This window comes from Aythya ferina (genome assembly GCF_964211825.1).
Source record: "Aythya ferina genome assembly, chromosome: 4".
Taxonomy (NCBI): Eukaryota; Metazoa; Chordata; class Aves; order Anseriformes; family Anatidae; genus Aythya; species Aythya ferina.
Genome location: NC_140300.1, coordinates 45,721,903 through 45,742,293, shown reverse-complemented (window position 1 = coordinate 45,742,293; position 20,391 = coordinate 45,721,903). Strand labels below are relative to the sequence as shown.

Genomic DNA, 20,391 nt, shown 5'->3' with positions numbered 1-20,391 from the left:
CTCAGAAACTGCTGGTTAGTTAGTTGCCTTTAATTTGCATGTGTGTGCGTGAAAATAGCCAGGGGCCTTAATTCACACGTGGATTACAGTGTATTTTAGTTTTAAAAGCAAAGCCCCTTTCCGATTTATAGCTATTTTAAATAATTACTAAGCTCTGAACAGCGAGGGAATCAGCTGGCATAGTGACTGGAGCATATTAAGATCCAGCTTTGTGCCGACCCTCTCTCCGCTCAGTGCCACAAGCTCGAGTCCCCAGCAGGGACTTGCTCTGATGAAGTGATAGCAGCAGGTTTCCAGATCTCCAGCGCGCTGTGTGGGCTGTTCTTCTGTGATGAGGGCAGCTGCCCTGGGAAATGGGATTTTCATAGATTTGAAAGCCAGAAAGGAACATTCAAATCATTTAGCCTGACTTCATTTTACTCTGTAATTCCTGCCTAAAGCCCTATAATTTGTGACTGAAAGGGAACGTATCTGTTAGACGTCTAATCTTGATTTAAAGACTGCAAGTGGCAGAAAATGCATCGTATCCCACAGTACCCTGTTGCAGCCATCCTTACTGTGTGCATCTTGTTTGTAGTCTGAACGCTGCTGACTTTTAACTTCCTACTACTGTGTTTTGACTTGCTGGCACCAGTGGTGCTGTGCGCAGCGTTAACCACAGTTAATGCTGGCTAAATGACTTCCCTGAAGGGAAATCTGGGAAGAGCTAGGTCAGAGCAATCCTGCTTCTGCAGGCTTCTTATGCCTTCGGATATGGTTGTAAAGCTTTTTGTTTTACTCGTGAAAAGTCAATACAGTGGTCAAAGGAGGTTACAGTGTTAAATCTGACCTGGGATTATTTCTTCTCAAGCTTCCCAGAGTTCACCTCCAAATTTTAAAGACATCACTAAATTCCAGATTCAGTGTTGGTAAGCAGATGCAAAAGACAGCTGCATGTGAAATGCGACTCATACAGTCAAAACCTCTTATGTGTTTCCTGCCTGGCCCAAAAGGGTGAACCCTTCTCCATCTTAAAGGGGTTGCTTCAAACCTGCACTGGTTTGTCAGGAAAACAGACAAGAGAAAAATTCCTGTTTCTGTTTTAGAAATAAGTTTATAATATGTTAGTTGTGATATATACTACAAACCACACAAGGAAGTAAAGAGCAATCAAATAGAGGGTCTTTTGCTTTTGGATAAATATTGTTGTTAGAATAATAAAATCTGTGGCTAAGCTTATAAACTATATAGAGAGAGTATATATATGTATGTATATATATAAGTGAATAGAGTGTCAAAATGTGAATGAACACCGGTCTAGCAGAATCTCATTTATATCTGTTAGTATTTAATTTCATATATAATTTGACTTTGTTTTTTTCAGAAACTTTCTTCTTAAAAAAAAAAAAAAAAAAGGATCAGTTATATATTACACATAAACAAGAAGGGTCTTCATCCTGCTGGCAATAGTAGGATTAATGTGATGTGGACAGAAGAAGAAATTCGGATTTCCCAGGCTCTTTGGTGAACCTACCTGCTGGCTGCAAGGCTGCTAGGAGCAGTACACTTGACACATGGTGTGGTGCTCTGGCCTGTAGATGGAAAGGCGAGGAGTAAAAATGGAGCGAGATTGATGGCAGAGAGACTACCAAAGGTCTGTGATGGAAACACAACTTCAGGACAGATTAGGCCTGGATGATAGCACATGAGGTAAGTGAGCTAGAAATAAAGTTAATGTGAAGATATTGATCTAGGCAATCTTACTTAGATGGTTATAACCGAGTGACAAATCCTGAAGTAATCGCACATGGAAGGCAGCAGCAACACCCACTCCACAGAGGCAAAGGCACTGCAGCATATCTGGAACTACAAAGAAAATAATAATAATAATAATAATAACAACAACAATAATAACAATAATAAAAACAACTACTACTTTTCCTACCTGTAGCCTCATTCTCTCAAAACAGCTTGAAAGCCTCTATCTTGGGAGGCAAAATCAGGTATGCAATTTCCCATTGGATTCTGGCAACGAAACGATTCTTGGTTAGTGAATGCTCAAGCATCTGTTCCGCAGCAAAAGGAGTTCTGCAAAACACTTTGTGCTCAAGAGTGACGGCATGGCTCCCAGGAAAATGAAATAAAATCAAATCACTCTTAACTACATTGTGCTGTGTTAGTAGAAAAAGAAGTCCCGTACATTGCTTTCTAGTACAGTCACTGTGACCAGCCTTCATTTGGTCACCGACAAATCTTTTGTGCAGCTGACACTCCTTCAGAGAGGTGTTGCTGAAATCAATATACGTCTGCCTGGGGAGCTATAAATAATGAAACGCCTGATGATCTGCAAAGTTAACGCTTTCTCCATGCATCATGTATCCCAGGCTGAGTATTCATAGTGACCCCAGCCGGTAAGGCTGTGGACAAGCATTCTTCCTTAGATCCAGCTGCAATAGTTGGAGATATTAGTGTGCTTCCCCACCCCACAGTTCTGCCAGAAAGGTGATTTGTATGGGATCTCTGCAGTCCAGCGTAGGAAAAATAACACTGGGGTTAACGGAAATTGTTGTTCCAGCATTGATTAAACCAATTTGTGCCCTTAAAAGCAAACCCACAGAGGATCAGGGAATGCCACCTGCTAGGCAGAAATGCAAGCACAGTGCCCACGGGCTGAAAGGCAATAACAAGCAGCAGACACCACACCGTCCTCAGACAGCACAGGAAATAACCTCATGGAAAGACTTTTCCTTTTGTTTCCTTCAGCTCTGTCTGGAGCAGTTCAGCCACCCTCTGCCCTCAGCTGGCTGCTACCTCCCAATATGATGCATGCTGGAAAGGACCTGAAGAGCTCCCGCTCTGTGTCAGTACAGAGCCAGCTGGTTTGGCTGGAGCAGCTGCTGTGGGCTGACTTTGCTGCAGGAAGGGAAGCAGTCATGCTGCTTCAGCACCACCTCAGCTCCATGGGTCCTGAGTGTGGGGGGGACACGTCTGAAGCTGCCACAGCTGCTGCGTGGGCAAGGCGATGTGTGTAGGTACCAGTAAGTCTAGCAGTGATGGGCCTTCATGGCTGTGGCAACATGATCTCTTTCAGTGATCTTTTGTGCTCTAGTATTTGTACCACAGCTTTGCTTTGCTACAGTTTAATTCTCCCTGAAGGAGGAAGAATTTCCAATTAGCCCAAGGAGGATTAAACCATGGTGAGCATTGACTTACAAATACGGGACAGTTACATTTGAGCAGCTGATCCAGTTATTGCCTCCGCTCCCTTCCTCGCTCCCTTCCCAGAGGCTGGGTCCCTGCCACAAGGAGAGCTGAACTGGCACACGGAGCTGCCCCGGGATCACTGCAGGTCCCTGCCTCTCACAGCAGAGCGGTGCTGACACTGGGCTGCCTGGAGGAAGGTCAGGTTGCTGGAAACGTCACTGCTTTGGAAGTGCTGGTGTGAGCTCTTCACCTGCCTACGAAGGCAGGGATGGTCACCTCCAGGAAAGCAGTTGGCTGTGGCCAACATCCCTTGCCTTCAAACAAGGTCACGTCTAAGTGCAACAAAACGGGTAGAGGTGCAAATACGCAGCACGCTATCCTGTCTGCTCTCTACACCATAAGCCTAGGTAGAAGATCTAAGTAGCAGCCAAGTGTCATTGCTGCAAGAGTGGCTCATTTGGGATGTCTGGGTAGTGCACTGAAACTTTGCACCCTTCCTTTGGGTTAATGTCGCTGTGGTGGCTTCCCTTGATGTCTGACATGATGCCACTTCTATTTTACACGTAGGTCAGCATGTCACTGGGAAGATGGGGAACAGCGGGGGTAGCTAAATATATCCAGGAGACTGCAAGCATCGCCTCAAAATTTAGAAACTTCTGTTTGTGATTTGTGGAAGAAAAGGAATGAGGTCATGAACACGGCAAAAGAGAGGGGGAGAAAAAGCTTAAGAAGGGAATGGAGAAAAGAAGAAAATGCTCAGAGAGGGCAGAAGGACAAAGAAGGTGGAGAAGCACTCACAAGGTAGGGCTTGAAGCAGGCAGCACATCTGTGGTGTCCCAAAGATGCAGCATTTCTGGAAACAAGCTGCAGTTGGGCAGGGTTTTACATGGCTTTACTTGATGCAAAACTGATAACATGCCCTGGTCTCACAAAAGACAGGGATGCTGGGTTATCTATTAATACTGCCAGAACCTCAGACAGCTAAGTCCATCTTATTTTTTTATTTTTTTTTTATTTTTTTTCCAGCTGTCTCCATGCTTGCTGTATCTGAATACAGAACTTTGCTCCTTAGGCACTGCCTGAGCTTGGCAACAGCAGGTTTTGTTTATTTCCTCAGTAAATGCGCCTGATTGAACATGATTCACATGTTTTCTTAGTGACTGCATGGGCTGCATGGGACATGGCAGTTTTTCTAAACTTGCTGTGATTCAATGGAATTCAGGCATTTTCATATTGAACATCTGTGACTTGGGGAGGATCCATGTGTTTTCTCAATGAATATGAATGGAACTGGCAAGGGCCTCAGCGTTTCCTTCTTGCTTCTATGCTTGTAATTATCGCAGTATATAAATATACAGAGACTTTCTCAGAATTTGCACTGTGCCTAAGAAGATCTGACAAAATCTAGATTTTGCTCAGCCCTGTCTCTCTACGTAGGGAGGCCAGTCAGATGTAGTGATATGATCTCGTGCGTCTCCCCTCCTGCACATGCAGGCACACACGCGTGCAGATTTCTAGACTTTGGAAACTGTTTTTCCCTCTTACCTGGATATGTGGACTCTTTAGGTTATAGCAATGTGGGAAAAAGCCACACTTCTCTTCCCTTCTCCTCCCCTACATGGATACTTTTAGGGCTGTTGCAGCGGCTTTGCCCCTTCCTCAGGGAACTGGTGCTCTGGCACCAGAGGGACGTGGGTAGCTGTTCTCAGGGTAGCAACTAGCAAAAGAGCTGCTCTTCCAAGTGTCCCACACTCCTTCTTAGCAGACGACTTAACCTGCAGCAACTCCTCCTGCCACTTTATTTTCTTTGCCCCTATTTCACTTGTTTGCCCTAGGACGAATGTGATTTTCTCCGACTGGCCGGCAGGAGAAAGGGGAAATGGAGTTTGGGAAGGGAGCAGCGGGAGCAGCAGGAGGCTGCAGGTAACTGTTGAAGCATCGCACGTAGCTTTCACGGGAAGATGGATGTCTGGTACTTAGCATTTATATGATGCCGTATACTCTCGGTGGCACCGAAGAAACACTAATTCTTCCCAGTCAGATACGGGAGTCAGGAATACCGAAAAAGGAACGAAATCGTGGTCCCCCTCAAGCCGACCTAAGTTCCTCCTTAGAGCTTATTTCTGGTAAGCGCTTCCCTGCCGTGCCGAGCGCTATTCACTGACCTAACGCTGGGGTAAAGAGCGAGCCTAGAAAGCGAGGACCCGAACATTAAGGCGAGAAAAAAGCCTGGCCGAATATAGGGACCTCGTTTCTCCTTGCAGGTTTCCGTCCGATTAAAATTCTCCCCCGTGCCCCTGCGTGCCCCAGCTCCCCGGGGCGCTCCGCTCCTGCCCGAGCCCAACCCCGGCCCTCCGAGCGCCGGGGGGCGGCGGGGGGCGGCGGGGCGGGGGCTGCGCGGGGCGGTGGCGGCGGCGGCGGAGGGGAGCCGCCCTGCCCGCCCCCTCGCACTCGCTCGTCCTCGCAGCGCCTCGCAGGCTCGCCGGCTCTCCTCCTGCCGGCGCAGCGGCGGAGCATGGCGGGGCGGCGGCGGGGCGGCGGCGGCGGCAGGTGCCGGGGCGGCCGAGGGGGGCGAGGCGGCGGCGGAGCCCCGGCGCCGGCCGCCCCGTCGGGGCGGGCGCTGGTGCCGCTGTGGCTGTGGCTGTGCGCGGCGGGCGGCGGCGGCGCGGTGCCGGCCTACAAGCTGAGCCTGGCGGTGGACGAGGGGCTGCCGGCCGACACGCTGGTGGGCGACATCCGCGCCGGGCTGCCGGAGGGCTCCTTGCCGCCGGGGGGCTTCCTGCTGTCGGAGGGCAGCGGCGAGTCGGCGCTGCTGGCCGACTTCCACGTGCAGCCCGACACCGGCATCATCCGCACGGCGCGGCGCCTGGACCGGGAGCGCCGGGCGCGCTACAGCTTCGCGGCGGCCACGCTGCGCGGCGACGTGGTGCAGGTGGAGATCGCGGTGGCCGATGTGAACGACCACCCGCCGCGCTTCCCCAGGGACCGCCTGCGGCTCGACGTGTCGGAGCTGAGCCCCCCCGGCACCGCCTTCCGCCTGCCGCCCGCCCGCGACCCCGACGCCGGCCGCTTCGGCACGCAGGGCTACGCGCTGCTGGCGGCCGGCGAGCCGCCGCTCTTCGCGCTGCGCTACGGGCGCCCGGCGCCGGGCTCGCCGCCGGAGCCGCTGGACCTGGTGCTGCTGCGGCGGCTGGACCGGGAGCGGGCGGCCGAGCACCGGCTGGTGGTGGAGGCGTGGGACGGCGGCAGCCCGCGGCGCCGCGGCCGGCTGCGGGTGGCCGTGCGGGTGCTGGACGAGAACGACAACGCGCCCGCCTTCAGCCGCGCCGAGTACCGGGCGCGCCTGCGGGAGGACGCGGCGCCGGGCACGGCCGTGTGCCGCCTGCTGGCCACCGACCCGGACCTGGGCGCCAACGGCGAGGTGCGCTACGCCATCAACCGCCGGCAGAGCGACCCCGACGGCTACTTCGCCGTGGAGGAGCGCAGCGGCGTGCTGCGGCTCCGCCGCCCGCTGGACCGCGAGGCGCGGGCGCTGCACCGCCTGGTGGTGGAGGCGCGGGACGGCGGCGCGCAGCCCGAGGTGTCCAGCGCGCTCGTCTCCGTGGCCGTGCTGGACGTCAACGACAACCGGCCGGCCATCCGCCTGCTCTTCCTCACCGAGAGCGGCGGCCCGCGGGTCTCCGAGGGGGCGCGGCCGGGCGACTACGTGGCCCGCGTCTCCGTCTCGGACGCCGACGAGGCGGGCGGCGAGCCCGGCGTGGCGCTGGCCCTGCGCGGCGCCGACGGCGCCTTCGCGCTGCGCCCGGCGGGCGCCGGCGTCTTCTTCCTCTGCGTGGCGGCGCCGCTCGACCGGGAGCGCCGCGACCTCTACGAGCTGCGCCTGGTGGCCCGCGACGGCGGCGCGCCGCCGCTGTCCGCCGAGCAGCCGCTGCTGCTGCGCGTCGCCGACCTCAACGACGAGGCGCCCGCCTTCGCGCAGCCCCACTACCGCGCCGCCGTCTCGGAGGCCGCCTCGCCCGGCACGGCCGTGCTGCGCCTCAGCGCCTCGGACGCCGACGAGCCGGGCTCGCCCAACGCCGAGGTGCGCTACGCGCTCGAGGGAGCGCCCGCGGCCCTGGCGCTGCTGCGCATCGACGCGCGGAGCGGCGCCGTCAGCACCCGCGCTCGCCTCGACCGGGAGCGGCAGGCGGCGCTGGAGCTGCGGGTGGTGGCCCGCGACGGCGGCCGCCCGCCCCGCTCCGCCTCCGCCCGCCTCAGCGTCCGCCTGGAGGACGCCAACGACAACGAGCCCCGCTTCGAGCGCCGCGTCTACCGCGGCCGCCTCCCCGAGCACGCCGCGCCCGGCCGCTGCCTGCTGCAGGTGAGCCCCGGGGCGGGACACCACGGCGCCGGCACCCCCGACGGCACCGGCCCCACCGCGGCCCCGTGCCCCCGACAGCCGGCCCGCCCCGACGGCCGTGTCCCCCCGAGGGCCAGCCCGCCCCCACGGTCCCGTCCCCCCGACGGCCGCCCCGGCCGTCCGGGCGGGATGGGAGCAGCGGCGCCGTGCACTGCAGTGGCTAAGTCACAGCCTACGCAGCCTACGGGTGTTTATTTTCTTGGTTTTAGGGCCTTAGGTTTTCTGCCCTAAAATAGAAACATTGCTTACACACTCTGCAACGTGATGCAGCCCAGGTAATGAGCACAAAAGCTCGGATCTGCAGAGAGACTCAGGTGCCGGCTCTCTCCAAGCCCTACACAGTTAAATAGCCTGATTAAGCTGCCCACTTTGGAGGATTTGGGAGAGTTCTCAGTGTAAAATCAGTAAGATCACACATCTCGGAGGGTAAGTATGGCACACAGGGGAACTTTACAGCAGAGGGCAAGTGTGACACAGAGGAACCTGACATTAAAAAGCATTTCTGGGGCTTTGTAATGTTATCAGAGCTCTCTCTGATAATGAAGAGAATCAGTTCACCCTGCCTTTACAGAAAATGATTCATGATAATAGAAAAAATGTCCGCTTTTGTCCATCAAAAATCCTTCTTTTTTTTTTTGTGAGTGGGGTTGAATGGAGGTTTTTTAAGGCCAGGCTTTGCCAGATATCCCTTCTGCCTTTAGCTCAGAAGGAAATTTCAGAATTTCTACACTGGAAAGCCTTCAGCTTTGTATCTCATATCCCAAAGCGACAAGGGAACCCGGCTGCGGGGCAGGTGCACGGGGCCCCTGCGGTCCGTGGTGCTGAAACGCAGCGGCTCGTGCTTGTGGTTTGGTCAGACAGGCGCCGCTTGAAGGACCCGGGGAAAAAAAATAGAAATACAAATGCTTGGGTTTGTTGTTTATTTGGTGTAGGTTTTCTAGCAGGTCAAAGCACCACGTGCAAGGGTATTATCCGGGGTGTGCTGAGTTTTGCAAACATCACCAGGCTGCCATGATCCTGCTTAGAGAGTAGGAAAAAGGCAGGTTACATGGGTGGATGATCAGACCTGCGAGATTAACGCCAAAGGTGAGCAAGAGTGTGGGAGGAATAACAAATGAGCATCCCTTGGGCTGCCGGGGAGGGAAGCTGGTCTTTCTGCATACAGATTAATCCTGTATCATCAGAGTGATGCCCACATTTCTCACTAGGCTTAATAGGTTTAATCCTTAAACATACCCCCTTTCAAAATACCCTTTTCCAATCCATTTTCCCTGCTTTCATCCTATTCACCTGTCGTAAGCAGGAAAAGCTCTCATAAAGCAGGTGATTTCATTTTCATTGCTCTTGGAGCTTCTGCATGCTGTGAATGAAGAAAATAGTTTTATTTTGACCAAGCCATCTTTCAGGATCTTTGGTAGGAGTCCTGGCTCTCACTTGGCTCTTGGACTTCAGAGCTAGCATGAAGAGGGGGTGACCCCAGAATGTGTTATTGCTGCTCCTGAAAACAAACGCCACACAATGCTGCGCAGTTTTTTCCCTTGTGTTCTTCACTGCATGCTGTTAATGGGAGATTTCTTTCCTTCTGTGAAGCCTTTTACTCTGCCTGTGATAATCAGTTAGGTTATTGTTCCCTTCTGCCTCCTTGCCTTTGGGATAATATCTCATGGGGTAGATAAATGAAGTGTGTCAATTTGCATTTAAGCCTGTCTGTCACTGGTTTCTGCTGTTCTGTAGAAAGTCACTGGTTGGAGAAATTAACTGCACTGCACTTAGGGGACACAGAGGTTTCAGCAGCTGCTGGAGCCACTGCTGTTTCCCAGGCATAGGGACAGGATTTTCTGTGTTGGCAAAAGGCTCTCCCTTCCAGTGCAGATTGCCCAGGAAGGGAGAATCTGCATCCTGAAAAATAAGTGGTGTTTGTTTATGTTGGCTAAGATAGAAAGAAGCGTGGCAATGTAATGATCGCATCACTGAAGAAAATAACACAGGTGAGATCAGAAGTCTGAGCAGACAAATGGGAAAAAATCTTAATGAAGAAAAGGGAAGATCAGCGTGGAAATGATTGGAGATTGGAAAGTAGTACACAGGTATACAGTGAAACACGTATAACTAGATTTCTGAGGATGTTATTAGAGTTTATCACATTTTTGTGTCTTTGGCTACTGAACTTCTGGCTTGTAGAAGGTTGTGATAGATGCACCTTTGTTAAAATTTAATGATTACCATTGGTGATTGAATCAAGTCTTGCGCAGGAGAAGTAGGCTGAGTTTGCATGGTGTGGTCACCATTATGGCACATAGCAAAGGACAGGGGCTGCAGGGTGAACAAGGGGTGTGTTTTGTGGTTCCTGCTGAAAGGGAATGGTCTTTGAGGTGGCAGCACTTCTGAACTTTTAGCCTTTGGGGCTATTTCATAAGTAAAATGCAAATCAGTACAGGTTGGGTAAAGGAACATTCAACATAATATGAGTCTGTTTTCTGTGGATCTTCAGTATGACCTAGAAAGGAGATAAGATGGACAAAAAGTGAGAGCAGCTCTGGCTTTCTTCATTTTTATTTATTTATTTATTCTTTCTATACTTTTCATGCCAGTCTAATGGAGCAATGTGATTGCAAAGCCTGTGGACAGCTGAGTGATGATGATGATGATGTCCTGTTTCTGTGCACCTTGGTGTCAGCTGGGCAAGTTCAGTTGGGTTTAATAGAGGATGATTTATGCCTCTGTGATGATTGCACCTCTGTGGCCTAAGGGTGATGAGTGTGACCGAGTGTCTCTCTTGTGAGCCATTCTCTTACTCCTAATGTAATGAATTGAGGAATAAAGTTTTCCCATTGACCTGCCTTGATAGCACAGGTTAAATTCTCGTTACTAATTTCATTTTTGAGCTTTTTAGGTGATTGCGGTGCTTTGTAATACTCATTGAAATGGTTCTCTCTAGTACAATACATCTATCTCAAAATTAGAGTACTGAGTTGCCAGGTCTGTCAGGATTTTAGCCTCCTATCCGAAGCAGCAATATATTTTCTTTGTCTCTCATGCAGCAGGCTAACACTTGATTTAAAGGAAAATAATTCAGCACATCAGGTTGGCACCTCTTTTTCTTAGGTTGTACCTTTTACCTTGGTGAAGCAGAAATGTGCCAATTCTGCTTTGTATCCTCCAGGGACTCCTGCATAAATGAGTATTTTTCCCTTATTGGGCTATGCGGAGCTTAGAGTTAGAAAGAGATTTGGTGGCTTATTGCAGCTCTCAGCTGAACTCCTATTTCAAACTTAATGGAGGTGTTTATTTTGTGTTACACAGCATGGCACATTCTGTATATGTTTGGGACTGGTAGGTTAAACTTGCTTCCCCAGCAAGGGTGTGCTGGAGCTTGTGAGGTGCTCCGTGGCAGAAGTGTAGCTCACTTAATTCTGCACATGAGTTCTTAGGGAAAGTATAATAATGTGTTTCAAGCCTGTAATTGCATCTTGAAGAGAACATAAATTGTCATGAATTAGTGACAGCCATGTCAGTAGTTTTTCCTAAGTTCATTTTCCTTCATGGTTTATCAGAAAATATGTTTATTGGCTTTTGAGTGATTTCTGACAGCACAGAAGAGGAGAAAAAACATATGTTATCTGTCAGATGATAAAGACCTATGTACATTCCGCTGTTATGACAACTTGCACTTTTCTGGTCCATTAAGGAAGCTGTTTTAGCTCACTGGTTAGAGCTTCTCTGTTCCTTTTATTTAAAAATGACGGTCCTTCTGGTGCTGAGATTGTGAGGGGTTTGTAAATGCAATGACAGCAAAGAAAGATTTTGTTTAAAGCTCTAGAAGCTAACCTAAGTATACTTGCAATTAGTCCATGATTAGGGAAAGGCCTGTGGGTTTCTATAACATAATATTTAAAGGTATAATAAGAAGGATGCTTGGTTTTTGATTTTTGTTTAAGTGCTTAGTATATTTCAGATAAATTGTTTTTACTTGAAATACACATTTCCAAGAGGCACTACCAGAAGGAGAGGGTTCTAAAAAGGACATTTTAACATGCAGCTGTTCCTCATTTCTTCTCTGCCTTCTGCAAAATAAAAAGAAAGAAAAGAGGATAAAAAGGGATGAAGGCTACATCCCTGCTTGAAGTGATGGAGGCTTGGAAGCCATAATCTTTCATTGGGCCCTTGACCATGTAGCAGGACAGCCTGCATGCTGCATTTTCCTTCCATTTCTTTCCCTGAATGTTGAAGCAAGGAGCTGAAAGGAGTGTCCTTTCTCTGAAGAATTTTGGTTTTAGAACATTTCATCCATACTGCGGTTACAGAAATGAAGCCAACAAATTAGGCTATAAAGAGCTGTAAAATCTGGCTCATCCTCATTAGACGTGAGGGAGAAAGAGGCTGGAAGAGATCAGGCCATGTGGGCATCTCTAAGTTTCTTGAGCTTTCCAGGTCTAGCTTCACTGTATCCGATTTAAAGAATTCAGCTGCAGGGAAGAGTTAGGTTTTGTTTGTTGACTTAGAATGATACATTTTAAAGCTACTGTAATTGACAACAGAGAGACCAAAAGCCAGGCTGAACTACAGTTACAGCGAAGAAATCAATCATCTCACCTCTAATTACGATGCAACACTATTCATTCATTCATCCATCCAATTAATACTATATTATTAAGCCTGACAGCAGTCACTGTATCATGATTTATCTGTTTGGTATATGATTTTGAAGCAATTATTTTTCTATAAATTCACAACAGATATCCTTTTGCCCTCCAGAAGCCATTCAGTAGATTCTCAGTAGATTATAATAGCTTTGCAGAATAAAATCAGTTTTCATGGCTGCCCTGAACTTTATTTGATCTATAAAATACGTAGCTTCACAAGTATGGATGGTCTGGGCCTGGAGACTAATAAATGGCTATTTGACCGTGCAATATTCTGATGATTCCTGTATGGAGATGGAGGAAAGGAAAAAATTCAGAAAGCAAAATACATGATTTTAATGATTGTTTTAAAGTCGCTTTAAATTGACAGGAGTTTTACATATTCTTTTGCTTCAGAATTCTAATTTTGGTGCCCTTCTCTAGCTTTTTAATAATAGGAAAAGAGTTCCATTCAATAACTGAAAAGTTTGTAGGAAGGAGAGTCCAATTCTTGGTCCTATCCATTCAGCGCCAGTCTTAAGCACAGGCTGCACACTTTAGGTGCAGGAAGAACAGATCCTAAAAATGCATGGATATGAGAAGTGGGAAGTGGAAGCCTTAAACTTTTGCTGTTTTAGTTTCTAGTTATTCAGCAAGTTCCTTTATAGTCACTGACTTTCAGGGTTAGTGGTTGGTGTGCTACTGTTTCTGATGGGAGGCAGTCCCCTTCACAAATGTAATGGTTTTGCTGGTGTTCACCTTTAGTCAAAGAGCTGACTTCAGCAGTTGTTTTATGCCACACTCGAGCAAATTATAAATAAGCTGTAAATGGCTGGGTATGGCCTGTCTATTCATTTATCAAACATTAACGTCAGTTTATCATCCATATAGATTTTCATAAATTGCTGGGTAAGCAGAAGGCTTAGTCTTTCCTGGAAGGTTTTAAAACATTGGGAAATATATGAGTTCACAACCTCTTAAGGTCCAGCTTGCCAGGCAAAAGGATTGACACATCGCAGAGTAAGCCCTTATTTTTATTTCACTGCTTTATTAATTCTTGAAAACAAACTTCTAATTGCACGCTTAAAAAACAAGAATGATTTATAGAGTCTGCATTTGTCTTTTAAAATTCATGAGTTTGATTTAGAACCTACTCAGGAGTTTTATGGGATTTGGTGTAGTGTGCGCATAGGAGAAACTTGTTCTGTGATGCATTAATGATAGGGTTTGTTTGAGCAACCCTTACTCCCTGTTCCCTGTTAAATGGTAAGGAGCAAGAACACTGCTGTAGATTTTTAATAAATTACTTTATAAATCACAGTTCATTTAGTCATTTCTAAGCTCTTTGAGACCCCTCTCTTTAAACCTGTGCAAATCAGGACCTTTTTAATTTCATTGGCACTTGAGTGAAATCATTCTTCTCTGGTGAATGTAGAATTGCAAAGGATTTGCATCATACCTGGAGATCATGTCCAGTAATGGTGTATTTGGTTCAGTAACAGAACTTCTCTCCTCATAAACATGTGTATATGTATGGTATAAGTGTATATATATATATATATATATAAATGTGCAGGAATTTAAACAGTTGCATCCTATTTAACACATACGAGACCACATGCAGTAACTGTCAGCATTCACAGTGACCACCAGCACACAGTAACGCAGCAGGAGTGCCCGTAAGGACCCATATGCTGGCCAGCGGTGCGTGGGTACAAAATCTCTGCCTCCTTCCTTGGCGATTACTAGGTTAGGGTTTTCAGGGTAGATGCAGGAGGTATGTACCAAAGTATGTGGATCACCAAGGAAATTGTTCTGTGTACCAAATCTGTATCATCCTCATTCCTTGCTCAGTCCCTGTTAAACCAGGCAGTGTAAAGAAAATGTTAACCAGGCTTTTTTTTACATGGGTGAAATTTACCGTACACCCCAAAGCCTCACACTTCATGGGTGAGACATGAGAGTAAGCAGAACATGTTTTAAGGGAAGATGCATTTGTTGCCGCTCCTTTTCCTCCACTCCACATTGATACGGAGCTTACTCCAGAGTGGGTCACATCTGTGGACTTTGAGACACTGCTTTGCTGAGAACTGGACTTCTCTTGTGTAACTGACAGCACAGCATTAGAGACGCAGCTCTAGGTTCTGTCTTCTCTCCTCCCTTTCCTTAAATGAAAACAAGTATTACATTTCTGCCAGACTTTAATGCATCTGATTCCTGTGGATGCGACTTAAAAATCAGGATGCTGTCATGCCAATTTACTTGCACTCACAGGCTGCACTGTTTTAAGAGTAAAACTGTTGTGGTAACAACAATATCTGCTATAATACAAGCAAACGTACTGACTTCCAGCCTTGACAGATGTCTCAATCTCCCGCACTGACCTTGTGGGACTCCTGTGTAGTGTTTTCGTCTCCCCTTCCCCCTTCCTCAGCTATGTCCCTCATGCAGGGAATTAGCTTGTCATGCTTATGTCTGCTCCACTTCCACTGGCTTCTACCTACATCTGGTACTGGGGAAGGGGTAACAGGAAGGGCAGTTTTTTTAACTAATGTCTGACTGAACATATGTGAGACAAACAACTTGTGTATGCCTTGGTGATTTTTTCTCTACAATTATAAATAAACACATATGGTTTAGTGCAGCGTCCAAGGAACTGGATGTATGTCACCAATCAGAGAAACTGCTGGAGACTCCTGCGCTCAGCCTCTGGTGGGTTACATGCTACACCATCTTTTGTTTCCTAATGTGTAAAACCCCAGAAAATATGATTTTATAGTACACATTTGTTTATGTTTTGTAGTTCCTATATTTTGTAGTTTCTTTAAATTCTGAACTCATGGCCAGTCATACCAAAGTAATCGTTTATTGGAGCCTGTTCTCCCAGTTGGCCTTCTGCACCATGACTGCCTTGATAATAGACCGACCGTTTGTAGAAAAGAGGTTTTCTCAAAGATTGTTATCAAAGTCAAGGATTTATTGATATCTTCATCTCTGCTTCCATATAAAAGTACGGCTATATATTAAGCATTCTCATATAGACACCTAATTATTTTTACATAGGGATGTACTGTTAATCTTTTGATAGGCTATTTCTTTGGACATTTATCCAGTTTGATTCTGTAAGGAATTCCATACACTTCTATTAATTAGCTAATTTCTTGACTACATTTCAGTTTGGTACTTTTACCACCATAACGCTTGATGATATTACTGTAGGAGTGATGTTGTGCCCTTATGTGGAAATTGACAAGATAAAGCATGTTCTTTAACATGAACTTCTGTTCCGAAAAGATTTTCAGTTGTCTTAAGATTCTGTCAGATGGAGGAGAATAAGCTCTTTGAGACAAGGATTATCACCTTGTTAATGCTTGTGCTGTACATTGTGCTGTAAGTTTGTGATGGATAGGTTGTTTTTTTGCTGTGGTATTAGAAAATTTATTAATCTCAAGAATGTATCAACACAGAATTTAAACCTTAAAAATCACAGGTAAGTTTGGGGGAAGGGGATCAGTAACTGGAATTATGCCAATTCAGTGCTTGCTCTGTTTCCAGTAGTTTGGTTCCTGTTCTGCATATTTGGTGCACAGCACTGTTACTCGTGCTCATCAAGACAATGAATAGAATATCATTTTATAGCATTTCGAGAGGTGAAATCACCAAAGGCATTTCAGATTTGTTGCTTACAATTGTAGTTACTCTAGTGTAGCCCTGGAGTAGCTTTTTAGCACCATTAGTGCCAAGGGGCAGTTGGTGTTCGGAGCCTCGTCAGAATCCGGTCGCCAGCTTGTGCTGGGGTGATAGGATGGAGCAACATTTGCTCAGGGGGAAGATTGGCTGTTTACCTCACAGCACAAATCAGCAATGTGTGTTTTTAAAAATGAACAAACTCCGTAATTCCTGCCTGCCTTCTGCTTTACATAGACCTCTAAGCCCGTGCAAAGTAAGTGTAAAATGCTACCATATGGTAATGCTGTACGACAACCTCGCGCCCCTTGATGGCTGCAGAAGTTGTGGGGCAGTGGGGAGCTGGAAGGCTGTTTTCAAAAGAGCCTTTGTTGCACAAGTGTGCAGGCAGCTTAGGAACATAAGCCTCGATGAAATCAGCCAGGACTTGTTCTTTGGGGGTTTTTCAGGTTCTCTGACTTTTGAAAATCCCAGCTAATTTAATGTGTGTCTGTGTCTCCAAGGTGGAGAGAGAGAGAGCTGTATTCATGGTGCTGTAGGAGCAAGGGGACAAAATAAACTGCAGTACAAACATGACCTACTTTCCCTGAGCACAGAACTTTTTCTTAATGTCACATATTTTAACACAATCTGTGCTTCCATCACCAGTGACACTGGAATAATGATTTTCCCCAAAGGTTACAGTTGAAGACAGACTCACGACTTCAAAAATTCTTTTCCTTTTAGATTTACATCCATATAATTTTTAAAGGAGCTAAGAGGGGACATTTCATTCTGGTTTTAAAAAGAAAGAAGAAAGATGAAAATGTATATTTGGCTTCTATTGTTGTTTGTTTGTTCTCTCCCTTTTGTTACTATTAAAGCAAAATTCCATATCCTGGAATTTGTTTCTTTTCTTTCTTTAGCTGTCTTTGAAGTTGATGTCTTTAGCAATAATTTTGGCAGTGCTGCAGTCTTATAATGATTTTGTTCTGATAGCAGGCTGCTTTTGCATTCTATTTTCATTGAAAAAATCAACTGCCAAATCTCTTAGATTTGTAATTTTCAGTTAAAGAAGTAAGGTTTGAATTTTCTTGGAACTAATCACTAATTGCCTTTTTTTTTAATTCTTCATTTGTGCCTGTGTCTTTGGAGGGGAAAAATAGCTGGCAGAGGGAACACTCATTTTGAAAGTCTAACTGCTTTTCATTTTCTGAAAGGTTTGTCTGAAGCTGTTTGCGTTGAGGACCAAGGCCAACATTCAGGACTTAGACCAGAACATGTGTTGCATTTCCAGAACACTGCAGTTATGGGACACATGTTATCCTGAAGTTTTTGAAACTCTTTTGTTGAAACGGTTGAAACGCCATTTTGGAGAACATTTCTGTTCCTGGGAGGGTTCTGATGTCTATCATATCTAATTGGAGGCCACTTAAAATGTACTTTGTTACTTCCCTTTTCCTTCCCATCTTGTTTTCATTTCTTCTTACCTGGTTTCTAACCATATGATCTTTTGATTAATAGCTGAGTCTATACTAAATAAAAATGGAAAGAGATGTTGCTTCACAAAATGCAGATTGACTAAATCTATTAAGCTTAGTTTGTTTAGAAAATCCATTGTCAAAAGGATACCAAAATACTTGGCAAAATGTTGTATTTTATCACTTATTTTATCTTCTCGCTAGTCTTCAGAACTTGTTCTAAAGTTTGTATCTGTTTTGGTCAGCATGATAGGACTGCAGTGCCCACATTCATTTGCTCTTCTTTTCTACACTGTTGCCTCTCCTTTTGGTATTTTCAAGAGAGGTGGATTCGTTAAGACCTAGAATAGTTTTGGCTGCAAGCTTGTTGTTTTATTTGTAAGTTCTTTAACAATTCTAGGTCAGATCCTCTCATTCTGAACACGGATTTAATGTTAACTTCAATATGTATAACTTCCATTCCCACATTTTCATTCCCATTAGTTATGATAACTGCTGATATCAGAGTGAGGAAGGTACTCCTTCACCTCTCACTCAGTGGCCAATTTTAACAGTATGCTAGCTTCTCATCTTGGCACTCCCATTTCTGCTCATTTTTTTCTGTTTAGGAGTATCTACATATTTTTATCCTGACTGACTTAAGTCCCAGTCTTCCCCCATATCCAAACCCCTGTATTTGTCTGTTTGCCTTTAACTGTCCATTCCATTTTTAATGTTACTTGCTTATCACTTTAAAACTGAGATACAGGCTGTTGTTTATTTCCCTCTTTTTTTACACTCAAGTTATAATTACATGGTCTGAAGTATTCATGTCTAATATCTTTTACTTTAATTGATTTGTGAGTCTCTGAGAAGCTAAAGGTCCTCATAAAGAAATGATTCCTGGTGATGTGCTTTCTCTAAGAACATTGTAATTCTTTCTGGATATCTTCTAATCTAACCCCAGGGCTGAGGAGGCCTATAGCAGATACTGAGCTTTGTTCCATGTGATGGTGGGGAAAAAATCCACCAAGCGACATACCCCGTGAGCATTAGCTCAACACTTTACAGCTGTTAAAATCTCATCTTCTTGCTCTAAGGACTAACCATCTATGTTTCTCTTGGCTCACAAACTCACATGTGAATTCATTCTAGTTTTGTGTGTGTGTGTTTTTTTCTTTTTCCTTTTTTTTTTTTTTTAATAAAATAGGGGTTAGCTGGGGTTGCTGGTAGAGTTCCCTCTCTGCTGGGACACTTCACTGGGTGATATGTTGGGGATTTATTTCATTAGGCCATGCATTCTTTAAGCCCCTGGAATCTGGACCTCCGTGGGGTCTCTAAGCACCTTCTGGAGATACCATAAATCTTTCATGTGACTGCTGGGATCCTGCCCAGCTCCTCTTGGCTTCTGCAGCTTCCGGCTTTTCTTAAGTAACTGTGCTTCTCTCCCATTTTTTTCTCACATGAGTCTTACATGTCTCCAGTTAAATAAGACCCCATCTTCTTTCTCTTGTCCAAAAATTACTGAGGTTGCCCCCTATGCTCATCTTTCAAGTCTTTTTCTAAGCTTGTGTTTTAGCCACTCTCTTAGTGAATATTTCTAGCTTGAGTATTCTTTGCTCTCTCCACTTCCTCCTGGTGGACAAGCAGGAGAAAATTCACTTCTGGCTTTAATCACTCAGCCAGAGAAGCAATTGTTATTTTCAATGGCCAGTTACTTTATCTGGTTGGGGAGTTATGGTTGGAAACTCTTACTGGAAAAGGTGTGTATGAGAAAAAAAAAAAAGAAAAAAAACAACACTATTTATAAAACAAATTCAGAATGTCAGATGAAGTTCATGAGTGGTTTACAGGGAAGATTCCTGAACTGTCACAAGGAGTGTGGATATTGTCACTGTGCAGTTACTAAAAACGTTTTTATTGTGTGGAATTGTTAATGAAGCCTTCAGAAAGCCTCAAGAGGCATACAGTCATCTTTCATATTCCCTATCCTACTTTTAAAAATGCTCTATATAATTCAGGACTTCTGAATATTTAGAATAGCTGTAATCCCTTTCAGAATTAATATTTACTCAATTAAATAAGATGCATCCCTAAAAAGCAAGAAATGAGAAATTGTGACTGGGGAGAATAAACATCTTACTTCTTCTATTCCTCTTGCATCAGTGAAGTTCTTAAAGGTTGCCAAGTACAGTGCAGCAATAAGTATGAGGTCTTTGGTGGCTATAATTCAGCCTACTTTTGTTTATAACTTCACTGCTGCATGTACCAAATTGGAGAAAAGAAGACCCTTGAAAAACACTTGAAAAAAGAATTTTAGCTCTGGGATGAATGCTGCTGTAAGAGTTTCACATTCTGAATATCTGCACACTGCCTGAGATTCAGATGAGCTTTCAGAGCAAAAGGGTGTTTTCCTTTTGTATATAGCTGTCAAAGTGAAGGATGCTCACCTAGAAAAGTTGTGTTACTAAGGATTTGCACATATGGTTTTGAAATGGTGTGAAGCTAAATGTGATTAACATTAAATGTACTGGTCTACTTACTACTCATCTGCAGGAAGATTCTAGCTGTGAGACAGAAGCTGACCGTAAGTTGCAGCAGCATCTTTTGAAGATCATCACAATCATATCTATTTCATGTGCTTGACATGTTTTGGTCATTTAAGGCAAGGTAATGTCAGAGTGTAGGTATGTGAGACTTCTGATTGATACATATTTCCATTGGGTAACAAACTGTGGTCAAAAAATATTTTTAATTAATGCATGGAAAAAGAGTATAACCATTTTAAAGAAGAGATTTCCTCTAAAGTAGTAAACATCTGAGTTACGAAAAAATACAGATGATATGCTGATAAAATGATAGGCATTTGGGGTTATTTTTGTTTATTGCTGCTAAAAAATCCCTTCCTTGAGTTAGATTTCAAGCTGATAACCCCATTTCATTCCATATACATCCAAAACACCTTCTTCCTTTCAGATATTTCTGTGCTTTTTATCAAACTTCTTTTGATAAAAAAAATCAAACTTTTTTTTTTTTTTTTTCAAACTTCTTATCAGTAATC

The 20,391-nt window shown here is 45.6% G+C and overlaps 1 protein-coding gene across 1 annotated transcript in view; it reads left to right on the top strand.

Moving 5' to 3' along the window:
* Positions 1 to 5,698: 5,698 nt before the first annotated feature.
* The window catches only part of DCHS2 (dachsous cadherin-related 2), a gene marked incomplete at its 5' end in the record, with an annotated part of 107,092 nt that continues 92,399 nt past the window's right edge, over positions 5,699 to 20,391 (top strand). The window contains one exon of the mRNA XM_084517974.1: positions 5,699 to 7,543. Within this exon, the coding sequence (XP_084374100.1) occupies positions 5,699 to 7,543 (1,845 nt within the window). The remainder of the gene's footprint in view (positions 7,544 to 20,391) is intronic.